This window comes from Jaculus jaculus, chromosome 5 (assembly GCF_020740685.1).
Source record: "Jaculus jaculus isolate mJacJac1 chromosome 5, mJacJac1.mat.Y.cur, whole genome shotgun sequence".
Classification (NCBI taxonomy): Eukaryota; Metazoa; Chordata; class Mammalia; order Rodentia; family Dipodidae; genus Jaculus; species Jaculus jaculus.
The window spans coordinates 23580261-23593061 of record NC_059106.1 but is presented as its reverse complement, the minus strand read 5'-3'; the positions used below and the strand labels follow the sequence as shown (position 1 = coordinate 23593061).

General features: G+C 45.3%; 1 protein-coding gene across 2 annotated transcripts in view; it reads right to left on the bottom strand.

The window, feature by feature from the left end:
* Nucleotides 1-12801, bottom strand: part of Cfap221 (cilia and flagella associated protein 221) — a 99382-nt gene that overhangs the window by 16371 nt on the left and 70210 nt on the right. For both annotated transcript variants that reach the window (XM_045150630.1, XM_045150631.1), the window contains exons 15-19: nucleotides 10705-10810; nucleotides 7155-7288; nucleotides 6088-6168; nucleotides 4082-4189; nucleotides 3861-3992 (exon numbers count right to left, since the gene is read on the bottom strand). In XM_045150630.1, coding sequence (XP_045006565.1) covers nucleotides 3861-3992; nucleotides 4082-4189; nucleotides 6088-6168; nucleotides 7155-7288; nucleotides 10705-10810 — 561 coding nt within the window. The remainder of the gene's footprint in view (nucleotides 1-3860; nucleotides 3993-4081; nucleotides 4190-6087; nucleotides 6169-7154; nucleotides 7289-10704; nucleotides 10811-12801) is intronic.

Sequence of the window (12801 nt, the reverse complement as noted above, 5' to 3'; positions counted from 1 at the left end):
TTGTTAATATGATATTTTGTGTGTTTATGTGTGTGTGGTGTACATGTGTGATCATATGTGTGTGTAGGCTTCATGTGTTTGTGAGATGGTGCGTGCACATGTGTGCGTGTGCACATGTTCATGCCTGTGTGTGTGTGTGTGTGTGTGTGTGTGTGTGTGTGTGTGTAGGCCAGAGGTCAACATTTGGTGTCTTCCTTGGTGGCTGTCCACTTCATTTTTTTTCTGAGAGGTAGGGTCTCACTCTAGCCTAGGCTGACATGGAACTCACTCTGTAGTCCCAGGCTGGCATTAAACTTATGACGATCTTCCTGTCTCTGTCTCCTGGCTTCCGCCTCATTTTGAAATAGGATACATCAGTCAGGTAGAGAGCAGAACCGACAGGATGAACATGTGTTATAAAGGGGATCTGTTAGACTAGCTTACAGGACATGGGCTGGACAGTCCAGCAGTGGCTGTCTGTAGGCTAGAGAGTTGGAGAACTTGGTAGCTGCTCAGTCCACAGGGCTGGATAGCTCAGCAGTCCCAGTCTGGCACTGAAGGCCTGGAGGATTCCTGGAGAGCTACTGGTTTTTAATCCACATTGGAAGGCAATGAAGCTGGGTTTCAACATCTATGAACACTAGCAGTGACAGGATAGATAAGTGCTGTGTTCTCTTGGGTCTTTAATTTTTTTTTTTCAAGGAGAGATTGAAAGAGAGAGAGAGAGAGAGGGAAAGAATGGGTGCACCAGAACCTCTAGCCACTGCAAGCAAACTCCAGATGCATGTACCACTTTGCATTTGGCTTTACATGGGTACTGGGGAATCGAGCCTGGATCCTTAGGCTTTCTCAGGCAAGTGCCTTAATTGCTAAACCATCTCTCCAGTCCTCCTGGGGCTTGTGTGTGTATGTGTGTGTGTGTGTGTGTGTGTGAGAGAGAGAGAGAGAGAGAGAGAGAGAGAGAGAGAGAGAGAAAGTGAGTGCAAGAGAGAATAGGCACACCAGGGCTTTAGCCACTGCAATTGAACTACATATGCTTGTGAATGGGTGACCTTGCACTTGCTTCACCTTTGTGCGTCTGGCTTACTGGGATCTGTAGAGAGAATGAACATGGGTCTTTAGGCTTTGCAGGGAAGTGCCTTAACCACTAAGCAATCTTGCCAGCTCTCTCATGGGGCACTTTTTAATATATTGGTCATCATTGGAAGGCCTGCCCATTCTGAGAGAAGGTCTTCCTTCTTCCATCAATCCTTTGTGGAAATGCCCTCACAGCTCAGCCTAAAGCCATATCTCTTTCGTGATTGCTACTCTAATCAAGTTGACTATAGACTTTAACATAGGGTCTCACACTGAACCTGGAGCTCACACCGATTCAGCTAGAATAACTATCCAGCAAGCCCTAGGGATACTTCTGTCTCTGCCTCCTCAGCACTGAGATTACAGGCATGTACCACCATGTCTGGCATTTATATGGGTACTGAGGATTGAACTCCCATTCTCATGTTTTCAAGGCAGTCACTTTATCCACTGACCTATCTCTCCAGTCCCTCCCCATCATTTTACCCTTTGATTCTACAAATAAAGTAACTACAGATGCTGCTGGACTTCTGATGAGGTCATGCTTGTATAACCCCACTGGACATTGATGATAGAATAAATCAAAAATCCATTTATTACATCTACCAAGCCTCCTAGCTTAGCAATACAGAACACTGTGGATCAACAGTCTGACCTTTTGACATCTGTGGGCCACAATGGATGAGGGAGAATTGTCTTGGGCCACACACTTAGTACCGGTATTTCCCCTGGTGATGCCATGGTTGATTGGGATCAGTTGCTGTTGTGATGCTGTATCCTAAGTACTATGCCTTATGTTGTGAGCCTAACTCAGAATTTATAATCTGAAGTACAGTTTCACCTAAGGCATATCATTGTTGCACCATCTTGTAGTAAAATAAATCATTAACTTGCACAGTTATAAATTGGGGCCCTGTTATAGTTTGAACACATAATGTGTAAAAAGAAAGTTTCCCATAGGCTCATGTGTTTGAAAACTTGGTACCCAGCTCATGGTACTATTTGGGAAAGTTGTGAAACCTTTAGGAGGTGGAGCCTTGCTGGAGGAAGTGGGCCACTGAGGGCAGACCTTGAGGTTTGGTAGCCCAGCCTCACTTCCTGTTCTTTCTCTGCTTCAGTGAGTGGATACAATGTGGCCAGCTTGCCTCCTGCTCCTGCAGCCATGCTTTCTCTGTCCTGAGGGAATGAGTCCCCTTGAAGCTGTGAGTCAGAATAAACCCCTTCCTTCCTTGGGTTGCTTGTGGTCAGGTATTTGGTCACAGTAATGAGAAATTAGTTAACACAAGACCTTATTTTCAGTCCTTCCGGTTAGTAGAAATGTACGGTATTTTGAGAGCTCATTTCTCTTAGCTTAATGTCTTGAAAGTTCATTAAGGTTGCTGCATATTGTAGAATGTACTTTGTGTTTAAGGCTGAATGGCATTCCATTGCACTTTTTTGGCACTTGTGTATATGTATGATGTGGTGTGGAATGTGAAGTGTGTGAGGCATATGCACATGCATGTGCACAGATGTGTGCACTCGAAGTGGAAAAGGCCAGGTGACTGCCTCTATTGCTCATCCAGAAGCTCTCCCTCACCCTGGAGCTGCTGCTTCTTTTTCAGTCAGCGAGAATGGGGTTACAGGCATGTGTGGCCACAAGAAACTTTTTTTTACAAGGGTGCTGGGGGACTGAAGTTGGGTGGGCTCAGGTCCTTTCAGGTAACACGCACTTTTATCTGCCCATACATCTCCCCAGCCCTCCCACTGTTTTTCTTTTCTTTCTGTTTTTAAGAAAGGGAATTTATTTTATACATTTATTTGCAAGCAGAGAAAAGAGCCATTGAGGGTGCCCAAGACACAGAACAGACACATCAGAGTAAAATATACCTCTTTGACCACCTGGGTTTAGGTAAGTTTTTAAACTGACAGCCTGTCCTCTCCATTATATTTTCTAAAGCACATTTTCTCACCCATTTATCTCTTGGTGGAGTTCTGGTGGCCTCCACATTTGGCTATTGTGACTATGCAGCAATGAACACAGGAGTGTTAACATCTCTAATATTCTAGTTTCAGTTCTTTTCTTTTAGGTAAATACCCAGAAGTGGATTGCTGGACCATGTGACACTTCCTCCACCCTGTTTTCCAAAGCTGTGACATCAGTTAGTTCTGAACCCCAGTGCCAGTGTGAAAGGCTCCCCACTTCTCCACATCGTCTCTAGTGCTTGTTGTGTCCAGTTTTGCAGAGACAGCCTTCCCAGCGCGTGTGAGATGACAGCTCATTGTGCTTTTGATTATGCTCCTGATAGCTAGTGGCGTGGAGTATTGCATACAGCTGTGGGTCATTTGTAACTCTTCTTTGAAAATGTGTCTACTCACAGCCTTAGCCATATTTAGATGTTACTAGTATTTTTTTTTAAATTCATCACAAATAGGATTTTTGTTTATCACTATTAAAAAACTGAATTCCATGCAGATTCTTGGGCTGGTGGTTCCTATCCATCAGATCTCTCATCTTAACACCTGTCCTCTCTCCAGTAGCTTAATCAGAACTGCAACCTTTACCAAGAAGCTCCCCATTCAAACTTGGGATTATTTAGCAATTTTCTAATAAAGACATCATGAGGAGGATAAATAAAACTGTCTTTCAAAATATTGTCTTGGATCAATTTATGTATGTATATATGTTTGTAGGTATCTTTTAATTATAGAGTCATCTCTCCAGCCATACTTTAGTTACCTACAATTTGTGCTTCCTTTTTCTTATTGTGTAATTGCTGAAATAAAGGAACACAGAGCACAGATATCTGCCCATTGGTACTTACAAAGACATACAGTGGGTCATATTCAAAGGACATGGCTAAGGCCTCAGGTGGTTTCATACTCAAGATTGAGGGCTTTTCAGAGAGTTGTGTGGAGTCTTGCTTGGGCAGGGCAATGATGGTGGTGACTTCATCCTGTGTTAGGACCAAGAATGACCTGTCAGTGTTGATGGCAGAACAAGAGGTGAGAGGGAAGAACAATTCTTGAAGGTGGGATATGTTACCTCAGCTCCTTGCTTCAGGGCTCGAGCAAGCTTTTGAGGCCTGTAATTTGTTGAAGCCTGGTGGACACAGAGCATCTGATATCCCTTAATTTTGTACAGCTGATGCACCTGAAGGTGAAAGAAGACTGCTCCTTGAATACCCTTAAAAACCCATTATGTCAGGTTAGAGAGATGGCTTAGTTGTTAAGGCAGCTTCCTGCAAAGTCAAAGGACCTAGGTTCGATTTCCCAGGACCCACATAAGGCAGATACACAAGCTGGCACATGCGTCTGGAGTTTGTTTGTGTGGCTGAAGGGCTTGGTGCACCTATTCTCTTTATCTGCCTCTTTCTTTCTTTCTTTCTCTCTCTCAAATACATAAGTAAAAAATCTGCTGTGCTTAGGTGGGACTATTAATGTCTCAACGCATAGCTGCCTCATGGAGCCAGTCCTCAGTCCTGTTCTGGGTCTTGGCACATGTCAGTGTTCATAATTATTCTCTTTCATCTTATATTTCTATGGAAATATATTTTTTAATATTTTAATTAAAAATTTTGTATGTGTGCATTTGTTGGTTAGGTTATGTATGAATGATCATGTGTGTATGAGTGTATGTGTGAGCGTACGGATGCAATGTGTTCATGTGCATGCAAGTATGTGAGAACAACTTTGGATGTTATGTCATCCATCTCTTTTTGAGACAGAGTCTCTCATTGGTCTGGAACTTATTGATTAGACTAGACAGACTGGCCAGCGAACTCTAGAGATCTACTTGTCTTTGCCTCCCCAGTGCTGGGATTAGAGACATACACCACCATAGCTGGCTTTTTACATGAGTATCAGGGATCAAACTCAGGTCCTCATGCTTGTGAGGCAGGTTCTTAACCAACTAAGCTATCATCCAGCTTTATTTTTATTTTAATAGCACAAGAGGGTCTTCTACTTCAAGATAGTCTGATTAATTTGTATCCACTTCATTTTATGATTTTAAAAAAACTTAAAAATTATTTATTTATTGGAGAAAGAGAGAGAGAATGGATACATCAGGACCTTCAGACACTGCCAACAAACTCCAGATGCATGTGCCACCTTGTGCATCTGGCTTACAAGGGGTCTGGGGAATCGAACCTGGGTCCTTCGGCTTTTCAGGCAAGTGTTCTAACCATTAAGCAATCTCTTTAGCCCTAAATTTTTTTATTGACCTCTGTACATATAGACACATTTTGCATTTTTAAAAAAATTATTTATTTATTTATTTGAGAGCGACAGATACAGAGAGAAAGACAGATAGAGGGAGAGAGAGAGAGAGAGAGAGAGAGAGAATGGGTGTGCCAGGGCTTCCAGCCTCTGCAAACGAACTCCAGACGCGTGCGCCCCCTTGTGCATCTGGCTAACGTGGGACCTGGGGAACCGAGCCTCGAACCGGGGTCCTTAGGCTTCACAGGCAAGCACTTAACTGCTAAGCCATCTCTCCAGCCCACATTTTGCATTTTGTCTTGAAGTTTCTAACAGGTATAGTGATTCTGCTTTTTGTGTACATAATATATAGCATATCCACACAGAAGGGAACCTAGTTTCCATATTCACATTAGGGAAAAAGAATTCGGGGTCGTCTGAATACACTATCAAATACCAGAGAACACACTACAGCACACCATTCAAAAGAAGCCCTGATAGAACAATGCCAAGAAAACACACTAGTGAAATTTAATACTTTGTTAACTTTATAAAAAGAATTTTAGGGCTGGAGAGATGGCTTAGCGGTTAAGCGCTTGCCTGTGAAGCCTAAGGACCCCGGTTCAAGGCTCGGTTCCCCAGGTCCCACGTTAGCCAGATGCACAAGGGGGCGCACGCATCTGGAGTTCCTTTGCAGAGGCTGGAAGCCCTGGCGCACCCATTCTCTCTCTCTCCCTCTATCTGTCTTTCTCTCTGTGTCTGTCGCTCTCAAATAAATAAATTAAAAAAAAAAGAATTTTAAAAAGAATACTTTGTTAACACAAATAATTAATGCTAAGTAATAGCTCTGACCTGCAAATTGAAGAATGAATAACTCTGCTTGATTTGAACATCTAAAGGCTTAATTGGGACCAGTCCAAGGCCGTCAGGAGCCTACAAACAAGAGGGAGAAGGGGGCAGATAAGCGTCTCTGAGCAGTAACAACTCTGTGTGTATTTCCTTTACATTTTGAGATGTTACCTAAACAGTTCTTTCAAAACAGCTCTTGAGGCTTGGGAGATGGTTCTGTGGATAAAGTACTTGCCCTGCAAGCAAAGGTACCTGTGTTTAGGTACCCAGAGCCCATGTAAAACTGAGCAGTGTAAGCGCACCTGTGGTCCCAGTGTGCCTCTGGAGATATGCAAGGGGGAGACAGGAGGACCCTTCAGAAGCTCACCAGCCAGTGTGGAAAATGCAGTGGCGAACAACAGGTGACTGCCACCTCAAACGTGGTGGACGGAGAGAACTGACACCTGAGGCTGTCCTCCGACCTCCACTTGTGCTCCAAGGCACACACACACACACACACACACACACACACACATTGTAAAAACAAACAACCTTCCCCAAAATCTGTGTGACTAGAGTTGCTACTTGATTTGTGGGACACAATGACAACCCTTCCTTTCCTTCCTTTTTAAAAATATTTTTATTTTTATTTATGAGATAGAAAGAGAGGAAGAGAGAGGGAGAGAGAATGGGCATGCCAGGACATCCAGCCACTGAGTTTCAGGTTAGGCTGGTCTTGAGTGACCCCACCTCTGGGAGCGGGGAGATGAACTAGTTGGTATGGTGATTATCTCTTTTAAAGCCATTAATCATTGTCAGATGTTTGTATATGAATAATATAATTCTTTCTAGCTTTATTGGGAAGAATACAACCAGTTTGGCCGGGAGCTTGGGGCAGGTATGACAGCTGTACCAGGTATGGGGCAGACAACAGATGTTTCCTCCTTTCCCACCAGTCATGATTCCCTGGGTAGAGGTTCCCTAATGCCTCTCAGAAGAGGTGAAGGGACTGGGGGTGTGCTTTTTCTTATATTCTGTCTAGCCACCATGTGACCCCCCTCACCCACCGCCCATAGCCCAGAGGTACCTACCAGCTCGTCATTTTCCTGAGGAGGGCTGTAGGCCGGGAAGGCGAAGGGCAGTATTTTTTCATGCTCCATCCTGAACCGACAGGAATAGTCTTCAAGAGTTACTCGTGATTGGAGGTGCTTGTAAGGGTTCTTCTCTGAGGGTGAAAGACCAAGCTATGGGCATTCCTATAGCACATTTCCACAACCTGGCGTGAACGGCCGAACCAGGCGCGATTTGCAGGAGGAAGGGGATTTACTTCAGTCTTACATATCCAAGGGCAGTTCCAGCAATGGCAGAAGCAGCTGGTTCCCATTCATAAATCGAAGCAGAGAGACACACACACACACACCAAACAGCCAGCACCACTAGCAAGCATCAATATCAGCACACACAAACCTGCCAGAGCTCTCTGCACCTTTGGGCTGGAATCAGATCTGCCTCCAAACACACCTTTGGGCTGAACCTCAGGATCTGCCTGCACTGACACCTCATCTAGCCAGGCAGCTGGAGATCCAAGTTTAATTTTAACACATGAGTCAATGGGGAGCCACAATTCCTATGGGTAACTCATATCTTTAGTTTTGTAAGCCAAATGCTGCTTCCAAAAGAATATCCCTGTTTATTTTCTGCCATGGCATAGCCACTAGTAAGTTGTTCATGTTCCTGTAAATAAACTCTCATTTATGCTCCTATAAGCAACCCTAATCAAACTCAGTGGGTCATTTAACACACACAAATATACAAATAGACCTAAGAGAACAAAGTTGACTAGTTAAGAGCAGGGGTCATCAGGAGGGGGAGGGGAACAAGACTATGTATAATAATGTATGCTAATAAATCTTTAAAAGAATATCCATGTCATAATACTCATGCATGCATGTGTATAACATATGTCTCCAGTTTCAGTTCCTCTATGTTCTTGCTCTCTCTTTTCCTTTTCAAAAAGGGTATTATGTAGTCCAGGCTGGCCTGAAGCTTGCTATGTAGCCAAGGATGGCTTTGAACTTCTTTTTAAAAAAATTATTTATTTATTTGAGAGAGAGAAAGAGGCACACACACACACACACACACACACACACACACACAGATAGAGATAGAGATAGAGAGAGAGAGAGAGAGAGAGAGAGAGAGAGAGAGAGAGAATGGGAATGGGAGTACCAGGGCCTCCAACCACTGCAAACTCCAGACGCATGCAGCACTTTGTGCATCTGGCTCATGTGGGTCCTGGGGAATCAAACCTGGGTCCTATGGCTTTGCAGGCAAATGCCTTAACCACTAATCCATCTCACCTGTCTGGCTTTGAACTTCTGATGATCCTGCTTACACCTCCTGAATGCTGGCATTATAGTCATGTGCTGCCATTACTTGTTTCTGCAATATTGGTGTTCAAACCCAGGACTTGGTGCATGCTGGGCAAGAACTCTCCCAACTGAGCTACATTGCTACCCAATTTTAGCTTTAGTTTAAAAATTTTTGTTCCAGTTTTTCTCCTAAAATTATAGTACTTAAAATATATCTATTAATCATTAGTTACATGCTAGTGGGTTTCAATGCAATTCATATCTTTATGCATACAAACAATAAACACTTATCAAATCAAATCTCCTTTCTCCACCCGCTTCTCCCACTAGTTCTTTTCTTTTGTGTGTGTGCGGGGGAGGGGGAGGTGGTGCGAGCATGTGGATGGACGCCAGAGGCTGCTGTCAAGTGTCTTCCTCACTTGCTCTCCACCTCAATCTTTGAGACAGGCTTTCTTGCTGAGCCTAGAGAGTACTGGTTGGACTGGACTAGCTAGTGAGCTCCAGAGATTCCCTGTCTCTGCCTCCCCAGCCCTGGGATTACAGGGGTGTACCACCATGCCTGGCATTTCACGAGAACTGGGAATCTGAACCTGGGTCCTCATGCTTGCATGGCCAATCATTTACCCACTCAGCAGTCTCCCCAGCCCCCTACATAACTCATGACTCCTAGGAATCACTATTCGACCTTCAGATCCACCCCCCCCCAAAAACCTATATTTCTTACTTAAAATATCTCTGATCAATTCAACAGAGAAGAACTTTAAATTATAGAAATTATAATTTGTATGTAAAGTTCACTTTTTCATTGTTTAAAAGTATTTTTCTATTAGCAACTTCAATACCAGAAATAAAAATAACTGAGGTAAAAGGAATCATTAAAATGCTGCGGGGTGTTTTGGGAAACATGTGTATAGCTGGATCTTGGGCAGAGAGGCAGGGTAGCGATGGGGGAAGGCTTGAGATGGGGTGGGGGTTGTAGGGCATGCCTGTGGACCTGCACGCGAGCCATAGACTGTGAATGCATAGAGTGGGATAAAATTATGACATGGCTTTTGGGTTCCAGGAAGTGACTGTGAGTGGACCTCCAACTGTCCCAGCCTTCCTGGGGACCAGCTGAATTTCTTTAAGTAGCAAAAAATAATACGTTTAAAAGATTTATGGGTGGCGTTTGGGGTGATAGCACTGTAAATAAAGCTCTTGATGCACAAGCCAGGCTATCTGAGTTTGATTCTCAAATCCCACATAGAAAAAGCTGGGCTTCCACAATCCCAGAATGCTGATAGCAAGATGGGAGGTGGAGACAGTGTTTTCCAGAAGCTCTTGGAGTAGCAAAGAAAAACAACAGCGTGGGATGGAGACAGAGGCACTGCCTCCAAGGAGGTGGAGAGGAAAGGACTCAAAATTTGCCTTATCTCCACATGTGCACTGTGGCACACACACATCCACACTCATACACACATGAGCACACACACATCTGCACTCACACACACACGTGAGTACACACACGTACACATGTACACACACACACACACACACACACAGGCTTTATAGGTTAGGGAGAGAGTTCAGTTAATAAAGTGCTTGCCGGGGGCTGGAGAAATGGCTTAGTGGTTAAGGCATTTGCCTGGAAAGCCAAAGGACCTCGGTTTGATTCCCCAGGACCCATGTAAGCCAGATGCACGAGGTGGCACATGCATCTGGAGTTTGTTTGCAATTGCTGGAAGCCCTGGCACGCCCATTTTTTCTCTCTCACCCTGCCTCTTTCCCTCTCTCAAATAAATAATAAAAATAAAATATTAAAAAATTACAGTGCTTGCCGGTAAGCATGAGGACTTGAGTTCAAGCCCTAGAGAAAGGGTGTGGTGGGGGTGGAGCATGCTTGTGTTCCAGCCCCACAGCAGTGGAGACAGGAGGATTCCTGGGGCTTGTTGATTGGTCAGTCTAGCCTACATTGCAACTTCTCGGCCAGTGGGAGGCCCTGTTTCAGAGGAGGTGTGTAGCACCTGAGGAACAACGACTGAGGTGTCCTCTCTCTGGTACACATATATGCGTGCGCACCCCCCCACACTTTATGTACAAATGGCAGCCGGTCAGGAAGCACTGTACTGTGAACCTGTTGTTTTAAAACACTGAGTTTGCTGAAGTTTGTTATAGCGGCAGTAAGAAGCTAACATATGGGGTTTATGACCAGACGTAAGCTAAGATCACCGGGAGGAGACATCAGGCTCAGTGCGATTGTGATCTCAGCACTGTCTCAGCTGTACGTTACCTTGAATTAATGTCCGCTGTACTTGGATGAGTTTTCTCATGACACCTTCATTGTCCATTTCACGGAAAGCACTTAGCATTTTGATCATCCGTCGCTGAATCATGATCTGTAAGTGGACAAAATGATTTCAAATTATAAATGGCCTGGTGCCTATTTTTGTATTCAACCTAATTTACCTTTCCCAGTCTTATCCAAGAGGTGACACCATCATTCTAAGCAGGAATTCAGAGGCGGGGGGAAAGCTACTTGCCACTGGGGAGGAGCTGGGGAGACAGCTCAGTGGCTAAGGTGCTTGCCTGGCAAGCATGAGGACCTGAGTTCAAGTCACAGAGCTCATGTAAAAAAATGTCAGGTATGGTGGTGTGACTTGTAATCCCCGTGCTGGGAGGTGGGAACAGGTGGATCCCTGAGGCTCATCAGCCAGCCATCTAGCTTACTTGACTAACTCCAGGCCAGTGAAAAACTCTGTCTAAAAATGAAAAAGTGGACATCAATCCATAGGAACAACACCCAAGATTGCCCTCAGGCTTCCACATACACACACATGCACACACCCCCTCCCACGTCCACATGCTCACTGGTACACATACCAATAAACACACACACGTGCACCAGCATACACACAAACACATACCCACACACATATATTATTTAAATCCATGAGGATTCATGGTCTAGGCAATGGGGCCTTGCCTGGGTACAAAAAAGGGCAGGCTGCCATCTGGCCTGTCCTTCCTGATTTATGAGCCCAATTTCCTCATTTCCTCGAGTGGGAAGAAAGAGCCTCTCGCACTGCTTTCTTCCGATATGCATGCGTCCCACTGGGCTCGGCCCAGGGCTAGAGGAACAGGCCCTTGCTGCCACTCTTGCCTCTTTCCTGAGCATGCTGTGGCTCCCCTGCCCTGCACAGAGGCAGACAGCAGAGACCCCAGGCTGGCGAGGGTGCCTGATGCAGTTTAGTGTCACCAGCCCAGGCAGGTGGTATCAGGGGAGAGACAACTGTCTGGAGTCCCCAACATATGGCCACTCACTGAACCCTCATGGCAAGCCTAGGAGACAAGTCTCCCGGTCAGCTTGAGAGCTCAGATGAGATGAGGAAGTTAATGGAGAGTATGTCACTGGTTCCAGATCAGAAAACCCATTAGGAGTACCAACAGGGGTGAGGGGAGGGAGCTCAGTGGGCACGAGGACCCCAGTTAGGTTCCCCAGTACTCAGGCATGGTGGCACTTGCCTAACATCCCAGCATGGGGAAGCAAGGACAGGCAGGCACTCAGCTTGTGGCTAGCTACTCTAGGCAAATTAGTGAGCTTTACGCTTGGCATGGTGGTGCACGACTTTAATCCCGGCACTCAGGAGCCTGACATAAAAGGACCACCATCAGTTTGAGGTTACCCTGAGATTACATAGTGAATTCCAGGTCAGCCTGGAGTAGAGCAAGACACTATGTCAAAAAACAAAAAACAACAACAACAAAAAAGAGTTCTAGGCTCAGGAGAGACCCTGTCTCAAAGAATAAGGTGGAGAGTGATTGAGGAAGATAGCTTATGTTAACCTTGGGCCTTCACATGCACACACATACACACATGTGCATGACTGCTCCACACACAAACATGCATTCATATGTGCACGCACACCACATACACACATGTATGTGCATGTACACACACGTGCACAAGGCAGCACCAAGAATTAAGTGCACATCGATGGGTCCCATATAGTTTGGAGCTTGAATGTCACCCCAAGGCCTATGTCCTAACGACTTGGACCCCAGCCTGCGGCACTACTGGGAGGTGGCGGAATATGACAAGATGGGCCTTAGCGGGAAGAAGGTCATTGGGGCGCGCCCTTGAGGATACGTGGAGACCCCTGGCCCTTTCTATTTCTCCCTGCTTTGTGGCCTCCATAAGGCAAGCAGCTTTGCTCTGCCAGGGGCCCCAAAGCAACAAGACCAAGAGTGGGCATGGAAGCTGCTAAAGCCATGAGCCAAAAGAAACCTTCTGCGTTACGTCCTTGACTCGCTGAAATACCTGACAGGAAGTAACTTAAGGAAGTCCAGCTCACAGTCGTAAGGGGACACATTCTATCATGGCAGGGAG